The 22,645-nt window shown below is 41.2% G+C and overlaps 1 protein-coding gene across 4 annotated transcripts in view; it reads right to left on the reverse strand.

Annotated features, from left to right (window-relative positions):
* Positions 1-4,416: 4,416 nt before the first annotated feature.
* The window catches only part of LOC116989341 (progranulin-like), a 41,835-nt gene continuing 23,606 nt past the window's right edge, over positions 4,417-22,645 (reverse strand). The window contains exons 1-6 of one of the 4 annotated variants that reach the window (XM_033046633.1): positions 19,910-20,034; positions 15,675-15,815; positions 12,468-12,639; positions 7,606-7,859; positions 5,121-5,378; positions 4,417-4,837 (exon numbers count right to left, since the gene is read on the reverse strand). In XM_033046633.1, the coding sequence (XP_032902524.1) occupies positions 4,691-4,837; positions 5,121-5,378; positions 7,606-7,859; positions 12,468-12,639; positions 15,675-15,815 (972 nt within the window). In that variant the 5' untranslated portion in view covers positions 19,910-20,034 and the 3' untranslated portion in view covers positions 4,417-4,690. Of the gene's footprint in view, positions 4,838-5,120; positions 5,379-7,605; positions 7,860-12,467; positions 12,640-15,674; positions 15,816-19,897; positions 20,035-22,645 lie in introns of those variants that run through there. The other 3 variants (XM_033046621.1, XM_033046644.1, XM_033046655.1) reach the window with 3 other exon arrangements.

The raw sequence follows: 22,645 nt of genomic DNA on the forward strand, positions 1-22,645 counted from the left end.
AAAAGTTATGGCCATTTTCATACTCGGAAATAAGCATCTTGTTCCCTATTGTTTTTCCATTGACTGAACTCAAAAGCTGTGATCGAGGACAGTCAAAAGCCTATAACTTCATTAAAAATTAAGAGAACTGAAAGAAATTATAAGTTATTATAGATTGAAGCATTCTGAAACAAATATGAAACAATCTTACTTAGATGACTTGAAATTAAAGCATATAATTAGTTAGTTACCTAATTGTAGCTAATTACAAAATTCAATTACTAGATCTAAACATCTATCAATTTCTTAAGAATAGATTAACATTTTTAAATAGCCTAAGTGTCCAAATAACATTCACACAAGAATTCACAATAAGACATGTTTTTTTAATCTCATTGTCATGGATTTATAGGCCAAATGGAAGGAATTTAATGTTTAATACCTGCAAATTAATAGCCATTTAAATCATCTTGCGAGTGGGTTTTCCTGGAACGCGACCATTTGGAATGTTGCGGTTGCAGTGATTTAGACCCCCATATTGGCATGCCGGTTCGTATGGGGACTAAATCACCGTTTCGCAACTTAAAATGTGAACTAAAGGCATCTTAAGAAACACTTTTATACATAAAAATAAACGACTTTCTTTTACCTGTCACCTACATGAAATCCGTCCCCGTTGTCGGCGTTGACGGCTTTTGAAGCTGGTTTTAAAATGACTCCAGCGCTGAAATTGTCAGGTGATTTTTTTTAAAAACGGCCGTCGGAATAATTCTTCAGCAAAAGCTTGCACTCCGACAAAATATAATCCAGGACAAGGTAAGAGAAAATCGCGTTTTAACCCCCCTCCCCCCCCCCCCCCCTCAAACGCGCCAAAATCGCGCACACGGCCAGTGGCAGAACTGCAGCGCTGCTGAAGGTAAGTATTGTAACATACCTACGGAATGGTCCTTTCTTTCGTTAATCCTGCCCGCAGTCTCTGATGGGGCCGGTTTCACAAACTTAACCGTGACCGGCCGCATTTAACCAGGGCTCTGGGAACTCGGCATCTGATGGGGACGAGGAGGGTTCCAGAGGGAAGGCAGGGAGAACTTAAAATCCGGCAGCACAGTGGCTCTGTTAATGGATTCATTCCCCAGTGAGTTCAGTTCGGAAAGAACACACGCCGTTAGATCTGTGGCCACTGGTTCAGGAGATTGATCCAATTATTGACCAACAGGCGGTGGAATCCGTCTGTAACAGACTCCACAGTGAGATGTGTCCACAGGTGCGGGTGTTCACTCTGATCAGGCACAGTGAACTTCACAATGTAAAACCATTCCAGTCAAAACCATCCCGGAGAGCTGCCTTGCCCAAGCACTGGGACAACTCTGGGCAAAGTCCCACTGAAGGCAAGAACAGCATTCTAGTCACTAAAAAAATACGCCTGTGGGCAGGATGATTTCAGGTTATGGGCCGGTTCCAACCCGTTGGCCATGGGTTGCCGACCCTTGCCTTAACGGTACATTCTCACCGCCTGTAGGTAAAGCATCAGCTCACATCACACTGAAAACACGTAATATTTTCTTTAACTTTTTGTATATCTCAAAATTGCAGATTAATGAACTGAACTAGAACTGGGGCTGTGTGTGTGAACAGCAGAACAAGAAAGGAAGCTATTGAGTTGACAGAATTCTAGATTAATTAATTGGTAGATTAGTTTATACAGCGCTGTGTTTGCTTTTTTTTTCCCCGAATGACCTTTGACAAATTCCATGATTCCTTGCGTTTATCGGAATACCGAACTCGCTTATTTGCTCGTCTAAATCGTTAATATATATTGTAAATAACTGGGGTCCTAGCACCAAGCCTTGCTGCACCCCACTAGTCACTGCCTGTCATTCTGAAAAGGACCCGTTAATTCCTACTCTTTGCTTCCTGTCTGCCAAACAGTTCTCTATCCATGTCAATACCCTACCCCCAATTAATGTGCTCTAATTTTGCACACTAATCTCTTGTGTACAACCTTGTCAAAGGCTTTTTGAAAGTCCAGATACACCACATCCACTGGCTCCCCCTTATCCATTCTACTTGTTACATCCTCAAAAATTCCAGAAGATTAGTCAAGCATGATTCCCCCTTCATAATTCCATGCTGACTTTGACCAATCCTGCCACTGCTTTCCAAATGCGCTGCTATGGCATCTTTAAAAATCAACTCAAGCTTCTTTCCAAGTTCAAGTTCAAGTTCACATTTATTGTCACATGCTCCAATCGGTACATTGAAATTTTAGTTACCATACAGCCATACGAATAAAAAGAACATAATACACAATAGAGTTTAACATAAACATCCACCACAGCGGAATCAACGTTTCTCACTGTGATGGAAGGCAATAAAGTTCAGTCATCTTACTCTTTGTTCCCCATTACTGATGTAAGGCTAACTGGTCTATAATTCCCCGTTTTCTCTCCCTCCTTTCTTAAAAAGTAGCGTTACATTGGCTACCCTCCAGTCCACAGGAACTGATCCATAGTCGAGAGAACATTTGAAAATGATCACCAATGCATCCACATTTGGAGTGTGGGAGGAGGGGGCGCAGCAATGGCGGCAGCCCTGTCAGCAGCGCGTTAATTTTTTCAACTTTTTTTTTTTTTTTTAGTATGTTTTAAAGTATGTTTTTAACGTTTCTTTGTGTGTTTTGTGTGGGGGGTGGTGTGGGGGGGTGAGGGGGAAACCGTTTCGGCCGCCTCCTCCATGGAGAGGCAACTTTTTCCAGGTCGCCTCCCCCGTGGACTAACAGCAAGGATCGGCGCGGCCTTTCCCGGAGACGCGCCCGGGGCTTCAGCGGCGGGCGCAGCGTGGACTCTCGGCGTGGAGCGGGTGAGCCCTCGCTGGGGCTCGCTGGAGGGGAGCGCTCCGTTTCGCTGGCCCGGGGCAGCCGGCAGCCTGAAGCCGCGCGTGGTCTGCACAGCTCCAGCTCATGGGGGACCCGGGGGAAGAAGAAGCCATCACTGCCGGCCCACGGCCAACTTCTACCGCGGGCACGGTGGCGACTTACCATCACCCCTGGAGGGGAGCTTCGACCGCCGGCCCTGCGGTGCTTCTGGCTGCGGCATGGTGGGAACTTTAAACTTTAAATCTCGACCGCCGGCCTGCGGCCTGAAGAGCCGATCCTGGACTTACCTGGACTTGTACCTTGTCCTTTTACCATCTGGACGCCCGCAGCAACGGCTGCGGAGGGTTGAGGTCCCGACCACGGGGGAAAATGGAGGAGGACTGGCCAAATTGTGTGCCTTCCACCACAGTGATGAATGCTGTGGTGGATGTTTATGTTAAATTTTTATTGTGTTTTTGTGTGTGTTCTTTATCATTGTACCGCTGCTGACATATTCATTTCACTTGCACTTTATGTGCAATGTGACAAATAAACCGTATTGTATTGTATTGTATTGTATTGTATTGTATTGTATTGTATTGTATTGTATTGTATTGTATTGTATTGTATTGTATTGTATTGTATTGTATTGATTTCCAGGGCCACCTCATTGTGTACTCTGGGATGCAGACCATCAGGCCCTGGGGATTTATCTGCCTTCAGTCCCAACAGTTTACCTAACACCATTTCCTGACTAATGTGGATTCCCTTCAGCTCCTCCCTCCCACTAGATCCTCGGTCCCCTTGTATTTCTGGGAGATTGGTTCCGTCTTCACAATGGAAGACACAAACAAAGTACTCGTTTGTTCTTGTTTCCCTGTTGTAATACACATATTTTCATGATTTCTGCATATTTATGGATTCAAAGCATGTGGGATGAATGCAGGAAAATAGTGGTGAGGTCAGAGATCATCCATTTTCTTAATGAATGGTGATGCAGTTATGAAGGGCCATTAACCTATTCCTGCTCCTGTGTCTTATCATCTTGAATCATTGCTAAAAAACAGCTCAAAAATGGAAATTCCCTCAGACCTGCTCTTCCTCCTACCTACCAAGAACAAAGCAAGAGTAATTTGACAGAATTCCCAACCCATATATTCTTTTAAAGTTCATTGATTTAAAAAATATATATTAAATGATAGGAAAAATAAAAATTGCGAGGTGGAAAATCACTTGTCTGAACATCTAGATAGAGCTCTAGGGGCTAGCGGAATCAAGGGATATGGGGAGAAGGCAGGTTACTGATTGTGGATGATCAGCCATGATCACAATGAATGGCGGTGCTGGCTTGAAGGGCCAAATGGCCTCCTCCTGCACCCATTTTCTATGTTTCAATGATGGCTTGTTTCCGTGTTGTAATACACATATTTTCATGATATCGCTTAACAGTTTTAATCTTACTTTGGTAAATCTAAAAATATTAAGTGGATAAGATGAACAGCAAGGGACAGAATATATCTATTGTTTGATATGGATATAAAGACATTTAAACAATTTAATAAACCCAACAATATTTGAACCAGTCATTTTCACTGCTTGTTTAATAGCAATTAAAATTATCATATAGCATAATTGCCAACTGATTACATTCCTTAAGACAAAATTTTCTAGTGGAGCATTACTGGCAAATTTAATCAAATGTTTTGTTTTAAACTTGATTGATGGAAATGAACGAAGGAAAGCAACAATAAGCAAGATAGTTAAATCTGCGGATTCTAACAGCCAATATATTTTATAGCTGCAATGCTATAAAGCGTAAAGAACTTTAATGGAGAGCATGAAATGGTCATGTTGGCTTTAAAAATTTTCGGATTCTTTGCCGTATTTGCCAGATGACATCTCGCTCCAGTTATCTGCATGAAACCACTTTCTGCAAATATTATTTTTATTATCACACCAGTGGAAACTGGGACAGCAATGTTTTCCATCCCAACAGCAGTGAGCCTGAAAAAACACAAGATACAGCAATGAGGAAATATAAAGGTTGAGGTGATTAAAAGTTTATAAATATAGATACTCTGGTTAGGCATTTTTTTTAGTAAGTAGACTTCAATTGAGTGGACCACAATTATGATTTTAAAAAAGCTTTAAACTTTTGATGGTTTGGCAGCAGGATTGAAAAATCCTAAAAAAAATCTAAACAGAATGGAATGCATCTCAAATGCCTGAGGATCATGCATTGCTTTTGTTAAAAAATCCATAGTTTTCGGCATGAATACTGACTTACATTACGGATTGGGCAGCACCCCCATTGCTTGTTATACATTTTGCAGCATGTACTTCCAGCTTTGCAAACGTGAGTATCGTCACATTTGACCACTGGGCAATCATTGCTGCTACAGTTCAGCTGAGCTTCCGATACTGTCATTGCAGGTTTCTTGGTGAGCCAGGGGATGCCGATGCTGTCCATGATACACTTAGAACTTGTAGTGTCACACCGGGTACCACGGGGGCAGCAGTGTACACCATCCTTACAACACTTAGCCTAATGTTAAACAGATAAAAACAATTAATAAGATAGGTCATTTTCACATTTACCTACAGTTACCTTGTAGTGGAACCCAATACAACTATTCTGCATCAGTACATTGTATCAGTTTAGTTTAGATACAACTCGGAATCAGGCCCTTTGGCCCATTGAGTCTGCGCCGACTAGCGTTCACCGCACACTAAAACTATCCTATACACACTAGGGACAATTTATAATTTTACCAAACATAGAAACATAGAAATTAGGTGCAGGAGTAGGCCATTCGGCCCTTCGAGCCTGGACCGCCATTCAATATGATCATGGCTGATCATCCAACTCAGTATCCCGTACCTGGCTTCTCTCCATACCCTCTGATCCCTTTAGCCACAAGGGCCACATCTAACTCCCTCTTAAATAGTGCCAATGAACTGGCCTCAACTACCCTCTGTGGCAGAGAGTTCCAGAGATTCACCACTCTCTGTGTGACAAAAGTTTTTCTCATCTCGGTTTTAAATCAAACCAATTAACCTACAAACCTATATGGCTTCAGAGTGCGGGAGGAAACCGGAACACCCAGAGAAAACCCACGTGGGTCATGGGGAGAACGTGCAAACTCTGAGGTACATCTGTGTACCACCAAGATGTACCACAGAGAATGTACATCTCTGAACGCAAGATTAACAGTGAATAAGATGCACTTTTACAAATTCCTCACAGCCACATCACTACAGCATCATACTATTTATCTTCAAACATTCAATGTTGAGAATTTTTTTAAACAATTTTGTGCAAACAATTCCAGTCTGAGTTACACACCTTTGGGAATTGGAAATACAATATAATTTCTTCATCTTTTCTGCATCAAAATCATAGATTGAGAAGAGTACCTATCACCTGCCTCCCATTGCTGGCTGCAGGAAAACTTGCATCAGAACTCAATTCATAAATTATGCACCCAGCTTGATTTTCCTTTCTGTCCTTGCTCGCCAGGATTTGAAAGAAATATTCTTCTTCCTAATTCTCCCAGCTTAGTTATGTTGCTGACATTTTACCTCCTTTTCAAGCCTTCTATGTAATTTAAAAGTTGCATTAGAGAATGTGGATGACTCCTCAATCAAGGAGATGAGAAGTTGTTTGTGGGGAGAATTTAGGAATGGAAGCTATGATTGTTGGGTGTTTGAGAAATGTGGGGTGAGCTGATTGATGTGTATGGGAAATTTTACCTCCCATCAAATAAAATAATTTATATTCTTAGAAGACCAATGATTTTGAAGTTGAATGAAGTAAATGGGGAGTTAGGAATAAGTAGAATATTATTGAACCATATTAGGAAATTTGGGGGGAAATGAGGAATGGTGAGAGAAAAGGACACAACATGCAAAACAGAAGGAAAATGGAGCAACATAAAAAGATAAACCAATAATGTTACCAAAAGGACAAAGAAATGCTCATAAATCTTGAAGTAAAGGAAGATAAATTGTACAGATTTTGGAGTTGTTTGCTGTGTAAGGCCAGTATTTAGACTACTTTGGAGATACAGCATGGAAAGAGGACCCTCGGCCCACCGAGTGCGGCCAACCAGAGATCACCACCAACACTTGCACTATTATTGTACATTCTAGGGACAATTTATAATTTTTACCAAAGCCAATTAACCTATGCAGGAAAGAACTGCAGATGATGGTTTAAATCAAAGGTAGACACAAAATGCTGGAGTAATTCAGTGGGTCAGGCAGCATCTCTGGAAAGAAGGAATGGATGACGTTTCGGGTCGAGACCCTTCTTCAGACTATAAACCTGTAGTATGGGAGGAAACAAGAGCACGCAGAGAAACCCAAAATAGTTACAGGGGGAAGGTGCAAGATCAGAATCAAACCTGAGTCTCTCGCACTTTAAGGCAGCAACTCCACCAGCTGCGTCACTGAGCCACCCTAAATTTGCACCATGTTCACAGTCAGTTGTGAGGCTAAATAGATTGCAAGGGACATCCACTTGTCAGCCTGAAGACATACCAGTGACCTGGATGAATATCTACACCATGTAGAAATGCAGCCTCATTGGTATTGAAAAAAACAATTGTTTTACACTTTCCTCTATCAGAAATCTGCTGCTATGATTATGGTCCAGGATTTTTTTTTAAAAGACAACAATAGAATAAGAATAAAAAATGTCAATTTAGGTTGTTTACGGAAAAAGTAAAAGTAAATAGAAAAGCATCATTCATATTTTAGTTGTTACCTACCTCAGGATGTGGACAACATCCCCACTTTCCACCCGGTAATCTGCAGCATGTTTGCCCAGATGGACAAAAATGCATATTATCACAGTGAATTATTGTTGCATCATTGCTGATGATGTTGCTCTGAATTTCTGTCCCTTGCAGCAATTTGCCTTCAATGGGCTCGCTGGGATATGTGAGTGACGGAGATGACGGAGTGATACGACCCATTTTATTTGCAGGGCAACACAGTGTACCGCCGTAGCAGCAGACAGTCTAAATATCAATTCAAGAAAAGATAATTATTAAAATTTGGTCAGGTGGATCAAGAACCAGCAATCAGCATATAAGCAATCTAAGCCCAACATCTATCCTTTGTGATATCACCACGCAATATTGACAGAAACAAGTGACTGTGATGTTTGGAAATGTTTTGTTAAACCAGAAAACACCGATTCAATCCCAATCAGGTTCCTGGTCAGGAGTCATTGCACACGAACAGTTTACTTCTGGTAGATCTCTTGCCAACAGCAGATAAGACTCCATCCAGTGCTACAGCAAGGTAACGGCAAACAATCATAAAGTGCCAAATTCTAAAGTAAAACTGGCATATAGTTTGCTAAAGGATGCCAGCTGTTACTTTGAGTACCGCCAGTGTTTACCATTTAATAGCCAATACAATAAGAAACATAGAAACATAGAAAATAGGTGCACGAGGAGGCCATTCGGCCCTTCGAGCCAGCACCGCCATTCATTGTGATCATGGCTGATCGTCCCCAATCAATACCCTATGCCTGCCTTCTCCCCATATCCCTTGATTTCACTAACCCCTAGAGCACTATCTAACTCTCTCTTAAATCCATCCAGTGATTTGGCCTCCACTGCCCTCTGTGGCAGGGAATTCCACAAATTCACAACTCTCTGAGTGAAAAGGTTTCTCACCTCAGTCTTAAATGGCCTCCCCTTTATTCTAAACTGTGGCACTTGGTTCAGGACTCGCCCAACATTGAGAACATTTATCCTGCATCTAGCTTGTCCAGTCCTTTTATAATTTTATATGTTTCTATAAGATCTGCCCTCATCCTTCTAAACTCCAGTAAATACAAGCCTAGTCTTTTCAATCTTTCCTCATATGACAGAGATCAATCTCGTGAACCTATGCTGCACTGCCTCAATCACAAGGATGCCCTTCCTCAAATTAGGAGACCAAAACTGTACACAATACTCCAGATGTGGTCTCACCAGAGCCCTATACAACTGCAGAAGAACCTCTTTACTCCTATACTGAAATCCTCTTGTTATGAAGGCCAACATTCCATTAGCTTTCTTCACTGCCTGCTGTACCTGCACGCCAACTTTCAGTGACTGGTGTACAAGGACATCCAGGTCTCGCTGCACCTCCCCCTTACCTCACCTAACCCCATTGAGATAATAATCTGCCCCCAATACTCAGAACAATACTGTAAAAGCCCATCATGAATGTGCCAACCACGATGCAAGTTAAACTAACCACGTTTCTCTCCACATAATCTACACCCTTCCATTTCCTGAACATTCATATCCCTGTCTAAATGTCTCTTAAATACATCTGTCATATCTGCTTCCACCACCACTCCTGGCAGTGTGTTTCAGGCACCTAATGTTCTTAACAAAAAATAAACTTGTCGTGCACATCTACTTTAAACTTTCCCCTTCTCACTTTAAATCTACGTCCTCTTGTATTTGAATTTCCACCCGGGAAAATACTTTGACCATCTACCCTATCTATCACCATCATTATTTTGTAAAATTCTATTATGTCTCCCCTCAGCCACCAAAGCTCTAAAGCAAACAATTTAGGTTTGCCCAACATTTCCTTTTGTTAATACCCCCTAATACAGGCAGCATTCTAGTAAGCCTCTTCTGCACCCTCTCCAAACTCTACACATACCTCCTGTAATCCAGGGACCAGATCTGCGCACAATATTCCAAACATGGCCTAACCAAAGTTATTTTACATTTGCAACATGGCTTCCTAACGTTTACAATTAATGCCTGACTAATGAAGGCAAGCGAACTATAAGCCTTCTTTACCACCCTAACTATTCATATTGCAATTTTTAAAAAGCCGTGGACTTGTACTCCAAGATCCCTCTGTTCATTAATGCTTCAAACTGTCCTGTTGTTTAATAATAATAATAACAATAATGCATTTTATTTGCTGGCGCCTTTCTGGACACACAAGGACACCTTACAGGACATAAAATCACAATACATTTATCAATATTAAAATCAAGTTGATTAAAAACAAAAAACAAAAAAACAAAAAAATACACAAAACATTTTAAGTCATTAAAATCAGGGTGAACATGGTGGAAGTTATGTCGGGTATGCTAATCTAAACAGGTGTGTTTTCAGTTGTGATTTGAATTGATCGATAGTGTCCAGGTGACGGATGGGAGGTGGGAGAGTGTTCCAGAGACGTGGGGCAGAGCAGCTGAAGGCTCTGGCACCCATGGTGCTGAGTCTAAATGTGGGGACAGTTAAAATTGCAGCTGAGGAGGAATGAAGTGACCGGGAAGGAGTGTATGGTTTACAGTATACTTTCTTCTTGCATCTGACATCCCAAAGTGTATCTGTAATTTCTCTGCCAATTTATTCAACTGATGTATATTCTGCTTTATCCTTTGATAATGTTCTTCACTTTCCAAAATTCCACCAATTTGTGTGTCATCTACAAACTTATGAATCACGCCTTTTACATTTTCATCCAAGTCCCTCACCCCTCCACCACTCACATCTGTCTTCTCTGGCCAAGCTAATTTTGAATCCAACCTGTCAAGTCCCCTGAACCAGAAATCATAATTTCTGATTCAGCCCACCATGATGGATCTAGCAAATGCCTTACATCAAACATCTTCATCCCCTCCTTCAAAATAAAACTCAGGCAAATTTGGCATGACATGACCTGCCATGCACAAACCTGCGATGAAAAAAAAACATTTTCATCCAGAGGGTTGTGAATTTATGGAATTCTCTGCCACAGAAGGCAGTAAAGGCCAATTCACTGGATTTAAAAGAGAGTTAGATAGAGCTTTAGGGGCTAGCGACTCAAGGGATATGGGGAGAAGGCAGGCACAGGTTACTGATTATGGACGATCAGCCAAGATCACAATGAATGGCGGTGTTGGCTCAAAGGGCCAAATGGCCTCCTCCTGCACCTATTTTCTATGTTTCTATGTAACTTGCCCACGCCGATATAACCCATCTACACTAGCCCCACCTGCCCGCACTTGGCTCACAACCCTCTAAACCTGTCCTATCCATGTACCTGTCCAATTGTCTCGTAAATGTTATGCTAGTACCTGCCTCACCTACCTCCTCTGGCAGCTCATTCCATTTCCCCACCAGCCTTCGTGGAAAAAAGATACCCCTCACATTCTTAATAAATCTTTCCCCCCTCACCTTAAACCTATGTCCTCTGGTTCTCAATTCCTCTACTCTAGGCAAAAGATTGTGCATTTACCCAATCTATTCCTCCCATGATCTTGTACACCTCCATAAGATCATCCTTCATCCTCTAGCGCTCCAAGGAATAAAGCCCCAGTCTGCTCAACCTCTCCCAGTAGCTCAGATCCTTCTGCCCTGGCAACATCCTTGTAAATCTTCTCTGCACCCTTTCCAGCTTGACAACATCTTTCCTCTAACATGGTGACCAAAATTGAACACAATACTTTAAATGCGGCATCAACAATGTCCTGTACAACTGTAACATGAGCTGCAAATTTCTATACTCATGACTGATGAAAGGCAAAGTGCCGAAAGTCTTTGTGACCACCCTATATACCTGTGATGCCACTTTCAAGGAACTGCACTCCTAAATCCCTCTGCTCTATAACACTTCCCAGAGGCCTACCATTCACTGTAGGTCCCGCCCGTGTTAGACATCCCAAAATGCAACACCTCACATTCCATCAACCATTCCTCAGCCCACCTGCCCAACTGATCAAGATCCTGCTGCAATTTTTGATGACCATCTTCACTATCTACAATACCACCCACTTTAGTATCATCTGCAAACTTGAAATATTGTGCCGGATTAGACCTGGCACAAAATCCACAACCCCATTAATTTACGGGGAATTATGCACCTGAAGGAAATCAAGGTAAGAAGACGTTTTTTTTCTTTTAGTTGTCTGCATTTGTATGCGGTTTTGATTCATTTGTGTTTTCAATTGCAGCTAACCTTAATGTTGGTTATATTTTTGATTTGTTTTACTTTGATTTGTTTTACTTTGTTTCTTTTAATGGTTTTAAAATCTTTCACAACATTGAGGTGTCCTGGACAATGGCGTTAGCAGCACCTATGCTGCATACCCAAGGAAGACCATCCTGGGGCAGCCATTGCAGTGAGCATTAAGCTACAGAAACCAGCAGCTTCATCATTGCCAAACTCCATAAAGTCTCTCTCATATGTTTTCTGGTCTCTCAAGATAGGATTTACATTACATCTATATATGCTTCGATCTAAGCTTTGGACAGCATAGAGGCACTGCCTCGCAGCATCAAAGGCCCAGGTTCATTCTTGGCTTGGGTAATCGGTCACTGAAAATTGCCCCTCGTGCAGAGGTAAATGATAAAATATGGGTGTAGATGAGAATATGGGGAATAAAAAATAAGATTAATGTAGGATGTGTAAATTGTGGCTGATGGTCAGCACTGGCCCAGTAGGCTGAAGGATCAGTTTTCATCCTATATGTCTCCAGACTCTATGGTTAAGAATGAGAGTATTAAGCTGCAAATCTGATAAAAGACAGTTACTCTCTATTGTAGGATTATATACAACACATTAAAAATAAGAATTTAAACAGCAGAAATTATATTTATGATAGTATAACCTACCTTATGCGCTGGGCAGCACGTCCAATGTCCAGAAATTTCCCAACAGCATATATCATTAATGGGGCAGTAAGTTTTATGATCACATTGAATGGTTGAACTGTTATTGCTGCCACTACTGCTCAGAGCTTCAGACTTCATGACAGGTGTCTTGCTTTCAGTTATGATGCTGAAACCAACCTGCAAGAAGGAGAAAATAGAAAAGTGAAGCTTTTGGATGAACTGACCAAAGGAGGCATAACAATGCAATTGAATGTGAAAACAAATCATTAATTTGGTTCTTCTCAATGTTTTCTCAATTAGCTCATTAATTTGGCTCTTCTCAAGTTTTACTTAGATTGTATGCTTCGGTTCCGTTTTGTGCATAAAGGAATAGAATCAACATTTTGGGTTAAGGAATATTAATCTGACTGGAACAGAGAAAAGCCAAGCATGATTTGATGTGGAGATGGCGAGGTGGAGATTGTAGAATTCCTTTTGATCCAATCCCCACAGACATATGATTCTTTATGGAAAGAAATTGTAGAAATAGAAATGGAATTGATAAAAAGAGAAAAGCTGAAGAAAGAGAAACGGAATTAACGTTCAAAGGATCTCATTGATCAGCCATGATCATATTGAATGGCGGTGCAGGCTCGAAGGGCCGAATGGCCTACTCCTGCACCTATTTTCTATGTATGTATCTATGTATTGATTCTCTTTCCACAAATGTTGCCTTATCTACTGAGCATTTACAACAATTGTGGTTCTATTTTAGATTTCCAGAACTGCAGTTCATTATTGAATCTTCATTTGGAGGATATGTAGATTTTGTGATGATTTGCAAGATTCTTTAGAAATTAACATCAAATCCCCAGAACCTGTTTACTGTTCTTCAGGAATAACAGTAAAGAAATACTAAATTGATAAGGTACAAGAAAAGTAATAGAGATCCATCTAATATCAAAAATCTAAATTCCTACAAAATGTTTTATTAATTTCTGAAGACCAAAACCGGATGTACGACCCCAAATGAGGTCTCTTCCTGTTCCTATACACTCCCAATGAGACTTCTTCACTTTTAAGTAATGATCCAGATTTATAGGAATTTGGTTAGGCTGCATTTGGAGTATTGTGTATAGTTTTGGTCATCCCATTACAGGAAGGATGTGGAGGTCTTGGAAAGAGTGCAGAGGAGGTTTACCAGAATGATGCCTGGATTAGTGGGTTCAGTGAGAGGTTGGACAGATTTGGAATGTTTTTTTGGAATACGTATATGGATATGGAGGGATGTAGGTTACGTGGAGGCAGATTAGAGATTGTCTTGGCATCATGTTTGGCACAGACATTATGGATTGAAGGGCCTGTTCACGTGCTATATTAAACTACAACATCTTTGAAATAAAGGCCCATATATCAATTGCCATTCTGCTTGGTTCTTGTACCTTCATGTCTTCTCTTTTGTATTTCATGAACCTAAGCACAAAGATGACACTATGGATCAACATTATTTTTTCATCATGATGAATGGTTGTGATGGATTTCCTTTACTGAAGCAATTGGCCAGGCACTCACCTGGAACTTAGCAAGATACAAGTATAAACAGATTCATTGTATCTATTCTGGCTTTTAACAGGGTCATAGTAATTCATATGTTCATGTCACTTTCCTGGACCTATGTAATATGTTCCCATTATGAAAAACTATCAGTTTCAATCTAGAAAGTACCTTGAATTAATTGATTGAAAAATACAGCATTTAAACAGGCCCTACGGCCCACGAAGTCCACGTTCTATGTTATCCCACTTTCGCATTCATTCTTTAGACACTGCGGGTGATTGACAAAGGCCAATTAACCTCAAAACCCACACATCTTTGGGATGTGAGAGGAACACCCAAGGGAAATCCTAGTGGTCACAGGGAGAACATGCAAACTCTACACAGGCAGCACCTGAGGTCATGATGGTCCCTGAGAATGCAACTCTACCAGCTGCACCATTGTGGCACCCCATACCTATGATGAATGGTCCACAAAGTGTGCAAAAGGTTCATGGACTGCTGAGGGAAGAGATCTCTTCTCCTTTCTGCCCTGTGGCTGATCACTTATACTGAGCCAGTTACCCTAGTTCTAGACATTCTAACCAGGTAAACATTATGGCTGCATATCTTTTAAGAAGGAGGATTGTGATGTTTCAACAACAAATGCTCTTTACAAACTTCTTATTCATAGGTTCCAATGATTTACTAAGCAGTTGATTTGGAACCAGAGTAAATAACACAACCTTGAGACCTAGCCAGTTCAATCAAAGGTAATTGTAATCTTGACATGGATGGCATAGTGGTGCAGGTGCAGAGTTGCTGCCTCACAGCGCCAGAGATCTGGGTTTAATCTTGATTATGGGTGCTATCTTTACAGAGCTCATATGTTTTCCCTGTGACTGCGTCGGTTTCCTCCAGATGCTCCAATTAAGGGGCTGTCCCACTGCGGCAACCTAATTCGAGAGTTCAGACGAGTTTGCCCTCGACTCATGCTCGAAGCATGGTCGACACGGTGTGTGTGTGTGTGTGTGTGTGTGTGTGTGTGTGTGTGTGTGTGTGTGTGTGTGTGTGTGTGTGTGAGTGTGTGTGTGTGTGTGTGTGTGTGTGTGTGTGTGTGTGTGTGTGTGTGTGTGTGTGTGTGTGTGTGTGTGTGTGTGTGTGTGTGTGTCGCGCGCGCGCGCGCACAGACGGTCGATCCGGCTCGCGGTTTCATCGCTGACGGTCGATCCAGCTCGAGGTTTTTCAGGTGAGTGCCCTCGAGCTTGAAGATCGAAGACAGCGCTGAAAAGTCGCGTTAGTGGGATAAGCCCTTTACCTCCCACATTCCAAAGATGTGCAGGTTTGTAGGTTAATTGACTCCCGTAAATTTCCCGTAGTGTGTATTGGGATAACATGGACTTATCCCACTACACACTAGGTGGAAATGTGTGGTGGTGGGCTCAGTGGGCCAAAGAGACTGTTCCCATACTGTATCTCTAAACAAAACTAAAGGTTCAGTGGAACTCTGCACATCAGCACTATACCATGCTGCATAGAATTTGATTTGTCGTTTGTGATCAGCAATTTGAACTTCCTAAAATGTCACATGCCTGACATTCTTCATGTTTTGAGGAAGTGATATTGGTAAAGTCACAATCTGTAAGCAGGAGTAAATGATGCCCAAATCCTGCAACAATCTATCAATTTCTTTTCAATACCTCTTCCATGGGGCAGCAGCCATAACGACCAGCTCGAAGTTTACAACATGTTGATTCATCTTGGCATACAGTTCCATCTGGACATCTCAGAGCAGCAGAAGCCAAGCTTGGCAGCAGCAAAATTATGGTCAGTAGCTGCATCTGAATGAAACAAACACATTTTAAAATTGAGACTGAAGAAAGGTCCCGACTTGAAACGTCACCCATCTTTTTTGTCCAGATACTGTCTGACCCGCTGAGTGATTCCTGCACTTTGTGGCTCTCTTTGGTGTATACCAGCAGTTCCTTCCTACACATTATATTCATCATGGCATTCAAATATTTCAATCATAAAGTGAATAGAAATTAATCATTAAGGAAGTAAAGATTACAATTAAAGAAGACACATTTGCATTATGCCTTACTACTCGATGTCAAAACAATTCAAACAATTGTTTTATCTAGCATGCGGTCATTATGTTCATAGCACACAGGCTAAACATGCTGGATGTTCGAGGTCAAGCTATCCCAACATTTCCAAGGATCCTTAAATCCTTCTCTCTCTAGAAATGTATCCATTTGCTTTTCATCACGTATACAAAGCTCAAATGTCTCATTTAAGAGACATGAAACCCCATTGAGCTCATCCTCTAATTCCCAAAGGTCTACAATCAGCGATTTGTGGCACAGCAATGGGCCTTAGTGCTGACTGTATTTGCCCACAAGATCTATCTCATTGGGGATTTCTAGCTTCCAGTAACATGATGCTGATTAACATCCCTTTATATTGGGAAAGTCAACAAGTAAAACCAAAAAAATAAGCTGCATCAGGCTACAGATGTTAGTTCCATAACTTCTGTTATTTGTCCATTTTTTGCATATACCTATGGTGAAATTCCTTTAGTATAGTTCCAAAGAGTATAAAAATAAAGTTTACACTGAGGCAGTGCACAAGAGTTGCCACGTTTCCGACACCACCTTGCGTACAAGTTCAAATGTTTTAACCATTCAGAGCTGATACGCTATGAACCACTGCTGCTCCCCTTTTGAGAAACGTTAACAATTCCTGTTACCTATTGCAGGGTAGATTTCCAGATTGCCATGACAACTTCCCCTCTGTGCACAGTATCCAGAGCCATGCTATGAGCAGTCTGAGCTTGAATGAAAATAATGAGTGTGTATGGCATAGGGCTGACCAAGCACTGGGGTACTCAATATTACTGGTTTCTGCTTGAAGCAAAGATCTTGGTCATCAAACATTGAATAGTGGTTTGTAAATGAGGCTTCCAGACTGGAAATAATTGCACCACATTCTTCCCAAAGCCCATTGAAAGTTTTGATCCCGAATTGCCAGCGTTTGCTGATTTTGCATAAATGAATTTTATCTCGACCTTATCTGGTTCCCTGCAGAAGGACATATGTGCAACTTAGTGTTCTGAGGAATTCGCACCCAAGCACTTTTTTAAACCATATCTGACTGCAGGCTTGTTGTGACTACCTACTCATCACGCACAGATCCAGCCTCTAAACTAATCTGTTGCCAAAGCCTTGGACGAACCAGGAGGTCAGCAATCTGGGGAACCAGATCTCAGGCATTCAAGTCTGGCACACAGGGTCATATACGAAATCCAGGTACGACTTTGATAAGGCTGTCATGAAAATAGAGAGACACTTTGGTCTGAACTAGAGGACTAGGCGGACATTCAGCAGGTGTGGCAGGGCTTGCACACCATTACTTGTTGGATGAATAATTGGTAAAGATGGGTCAGATTTCAACTGGGAGATTGAAAATCTGATTGAATGGTGCTAGAACAGCTACCCGGCTCTTAATGTTAACACGAACAAGGAGCTGATTGTTGGCTTCAAGAAGGGAAAGTCAAGGATCTATGAACCTGTCTTCACCAATAGGACACCAATGGGGAAAGTCACCAACTTCATGTTTCTGTGCGTGCATATCTTTGAATGTCCTGAGCGCAGCATATTGATGCAATCAACGCCTTGCATTCCTGATCGGTTACATCCTTTTTCCATTCCCACTTACTTTTTTACAAATGTAAAGTCACTTCTCCAAGTCACCACATTGGCTCTTTCAAACTTTCAGCTACGCATGAGAAAGTCTCGTGTTCTACAGCTCTCGAGCATCATATCACAGTTAATGTATTGGGAAAGATAGATCAGCCATGATTGAATCAGCCACGATGGGGCGAATGGCCTAATTCTGCTCCCATAACTCATGAACATGAATTTATGAACACCATAAACTGAATGAGCTCATCCCTAAACTCCTGGACATTGGCCTTGGGGCCTTCATCGGCAACTGGCTTCTGTACTTCCTGGCTAGCAAACCTCGCTTGGTTAGAATTGGTCATAACACTTCTTGCACCCTGACATTCAACACTGGGGCCCCCCAGACCTGTGTGCTCAGCTCCATGTTCTACTCCCTCTACACCCATGAATAAATGACCAAGTACAGCACTTACTCGATCTTTAAGTGTCTGCTTGGTCAACAACAATGATGAGGTGTAGTATAGGAAAGTGATTGGGAAACTTGTGTCATGGTGTCAGGATAACAACTTTATCTTTAATGTCGGCAGCCAAGAGTTCGTTGTTGACTTAAGGAAGCGAGGGATGAAGAACCTTATCTTCATCAATGGAGCTGCTATAGAGATGGTCGACAGCTTCAAGTTGCTAGGCATCCATATCCCAGCAACTTAACCTGTTCCTTTCACACTGATGCAGTGACCAAGAAAGCATATTTACTCTCTGAGGTATCTGAGAAATTAAGCATATTGTGAACTTGAACTTCTATAGATGTGTGATATAAAGTATTTTGACATAATGCATCTCAGCCTGATATGGCATCTGCTATGCTCTTGAACCTGCAGAGAATGGTGAACACAGCCCAGTCCATCACAGGATCCCTTCCATCCATCCGCTAATCTTCAGAGGAATGCTGGAAGTATAGACAAGGATGTCTGCCACCCTGGACATTTCCTTTTCTCTCTTCTACCTCTGGGAGAAGGTATACTGTAAAAGCTTGAAAGCCTGCATATCCAGACTAATGAACAGGTTTCTGCCCACTGCTATTGACTCTTTCACACCCCTTCTGGGGTTACTCTTAACTCTATCTCATTCAGTTATTCTGTTATTACATTTTAAAATGTTTTGCAGTACTCAATTGCACAACTATCTTGCATCTTTTTGCTGTTTGGCACTGATCATTGCATTCATTGTTGCAATCATCATGACTGTATGTGTACTGTATACTCTGTGAGCTTCATGTGAACAATGAATTTCATTACACCCTGGTGTAAATGATAATAAATTAATCTAATCTAGCTAAAATGCAATTCAGGTGATTTTTAATTAGAGGCAATTGCTTAATCACCAGGAGAATTTGACTGACTATTCTTCCAAATACGTTAAGGGATTCAATCAGCTAGTGGAAATTAGCCAAAGGGTTAGTGAAAGAAGCAGGAGTTAGTCACCTCTTCAAGTGTGCCATATTTACTGACAACACTGTCAGGATGGCACAGTGACATAGCGGTAGAGTTACTGCCTTACAGTGTCAGAGACCCGGGATCGATTCTGACTGCGGGTGCTGTCTGTGCGGAGTTTGTACATTGTCCCTATGACTGGCGTTTATTTTCTCCGGGTGCTTCTGTTTCCTCCCACACTCCAAAGACGTACAGGTTTGCAGGCTAATTGGCTACTCTAAATTGAACCCAGTGTGTATAGGATAGTGTTAGTGTGTGGGGATTGCTGGTCGGCGTGGACTTAGTGGATCAGATGGTCTGTTTCCGCGCAGTATCTCTAATCGAAACTAAACCAAACACTGTCCTTCCTCAGCACTGCATAGAAATACCAACCAAAAGATGCAAGGGTGGGTATTGGAGCCACAACTTGCTGAACAAAGGAGAGAGCACTTGTGAGAAATTGTATTGAATGTGTTACATTTTCATCTGCTACTATTAGCAACATTAATAGCAACATTAACAACAATAGCAACCTTGACATTCGGCTAGTAATTGTGACTTTTTAACTATTTTCAGTTCAGGTGAACATTTAGAATTTCTGAAACAAAACAAAACCATTTTCAAAATGTCATTCACCTGTGTTTCCAATTTTGTTACAAATTTTTTGTTTAATCCAATTATATAATTTAGCTGCTGTGGACCTAATCGTAAAGAAATATATTATTTTTGAAATTATATAATATTAAAGTTTTCAACATGTGTTCATACATTTTTACTCACTGTGTCAACCGATCCTTTTCCAATGCTTCTGCCTAACAGAGAGCCTCTCTTTTAAAGCGTTCTGGCTGTGGGTGGGACGCAAAGCATTATGAAGAAATGAAGCAATATAATGAATCAAAAGAGTTCTCATTTGAGGAGGAAGTGTTAAAGAGGAAGCACTGCTGGTGTGGTTATGAGGAAACAGTAAGAAACAAACAGTCTCTAGAACCAAAGTTATCCTCTGTGGAGCCAGGAATAAGCCATGTTGATTAATTAGCACTTTAGTGGTTTTGGATTCAATAAACACGAGAATAGTCTCATCAACAGGATAATGTGTAGAGGCAATGTGAGACAATAGATGATAGGTACAGGAGTAGGCCATTCGGCCCTTCGAGCCAGCACCACCATTCACTGTAATCATGGCTGATCATCCACAATCAGTACTCCGTTCCTGCCTTCTCCCCATATCCCTTGACTCCACTACCTGTAAGACTCGGGTCATAATTAAAAGATGAAGGTTCTCATAATAACCACACTGTTGCCAAATCAGTGGGATATCCACACAAAGGAAATGGTGGCCATCTTGGTGGGTAGTGGAGGGGTTGTCAGGACGCTCTGGACCAATTGTGAGATGATGAAAGCATTGGTATCTAATTAAGAATTTGAAGCTGAGACTAAGCATGGTTGTTAGATGAGGCGCAGGAGAAACGTTTATCATTTATTTTTCAATTTTGTGTGACCAAAGGTGGACTCCTCTGCATCTCACAAGAGAGCCTTAGGTTACATCCTCATCAATCATAGCAAACTGCCCCTCTAATCCACCAAGTCCCAGATGCCAGCACTGGTTGGCAATGTCATTACGTGGGCAGGACATGCTTTACCGCCAAAGGATGCCCAGCATGGTGTAACAAAACATAAGCAGGTTTCAAGCATTCTGATCAATAAATGGAGAAAGAACATATTTGAGATTACAAACAATTTTATTATTAAAAGAAAACACAGAAAAAATAATGGTGTGCATTGGGTGTTAAATATTGCTTATTACCCAAGCATCAGGATTGATTGAGAGGGTGACTGCCTGCTTCAGGAACAGATTAAGCTTTTTATGCCTACCCACATCCTGAGAGGATGGTTGTCTGTTTTGTCTCAAGCTTTGTACAACTGTACAATTGTCCCCTGATGAGTGGCTCACCAGTGCAAAAGATTATGAATTCTAACAGCAACAAATTCATGCCTATTCCCACCCCTCATGCTCCAGCTTCCAAACTGTCGAGGGGTGGGGGGGTTTGGGTAGACCACCCAAATAACCCTTTGCAAATGGTGGAAATTCTTGCGGATGAGCAAGGTGATACAGGGACAGTCAGTGCCGGTTTGTTTAGATTCTGGAAGACTTACACAGCATGAATAAGATATTTTACTGGCAATAAGACAAAGTATTACTTTGTCTTTCAGATACCATGAATGTCAGATCGTGGCACTTGTTGGTGACTGGCAACCATAGCAGATGATTGAAGCAAGAAGGGATTATGATGAAGATGCAGAAAGAAGATCGGCACCTGGAGGATATCAATCTACTGGAATGGACCTATCTTTTACTGGGACATGATTTATACTGAAATTTAGACTATTATTGTTTGTACTTATATGTTCGGTAACATATAATTAGATGGGTGATAATGTAGGCAAACAACTCCAAGGGGTGGAATGTAAAGTAAGGGTTAAACTGACTATGTCATCTTAAATGAAGTAGTCAGCTGCATTAGCAGCACCACATTTCAAACTCTACTTAGGAAAACAAGTAGATGTTTTTGACGAATGCTTAAGCTAACTTGAGGGGACTCGTAAATCATGAAGTCACTAAGCGAGGTCTGATAGGACGCATAACTCACGCCATTAGGGTCCAAAAGAGCACAGCTAGTTTTGCCAAATATCTGGCTATATAATAGTTCCTCTATCTCCTGCTGACTGTTGGAAAATTTGTAATACACCCTAGCAAAGTGACAACACCCTTTTATTTCTAATCTCTACTATTATGGGCTCATTTAAGGATCATTTAAAAAACAAAATCCCCTCCATCCTGACTACCCTTTCCGTTGCATACTCTCTCAGTGCCTAATTTCTGACTCAGGCCACAAACTTTAAAATTAACAGGTTGAATGTATAATTTTCTGAAACAATTCAAAATCACTATTTCAATTTAAAATTTGAATTTTCCATCCAATTTTCCATGCTCATGATTTTGTAAAAATCAGAAAATATTGGCTTGCGTGCAATTATTTGCAGAAATTGGGATAACAATAGAACGGGAGAACGGTTTATACAATGGTCCACTTGTACTAGATGGACCAAAAGGGAATGTTTACATGCTGTACCTTTCAATCAATCAATGATTTACAGCACTATATTTTTATTCCCCTTATAAATTGTTCTCTTGTTTGTTTAGAATAATGCAGAGAATAGATGTTCCTATCTAATAGGAAGTACAGTTCAGTCAAGGGGGAAGCATACTAAAATTACATTAACATTTCTGAGGAGCCCATAACATAGATTTTGTTCACGTAATGTGTGATCATTTGTAATGTGTGATGTAAGCAGAAAGGTTATGTTTGTTACCTGTTACAGGAAAGGAAAGAGAGGTTTGGTGGTCAACAGTTCTGTACTAATAGGCTAGATGTCGGGTTAAAAAAAAGGAATGGAACTGGATAAAGAAACAATGGAAGGTAGGGGCGAAATTAGAAGGGAGAAGTTAGTAACCTT

Source organism: Amblyraja radiata, chromosome 2, assembly GCF_010909765.2.
Source record: "Amblyraja radiata isolate CabotCenter1 chromosome 2, sAmbRad1.1.pri, whole genome shotgun sequence".
Lineage (NCBI taxonomy): Eukaryota > Metazoa > Chordata > Chondrichthyes > Rajiformes > Rajidae > Amblyraja > Amblyraja radiata.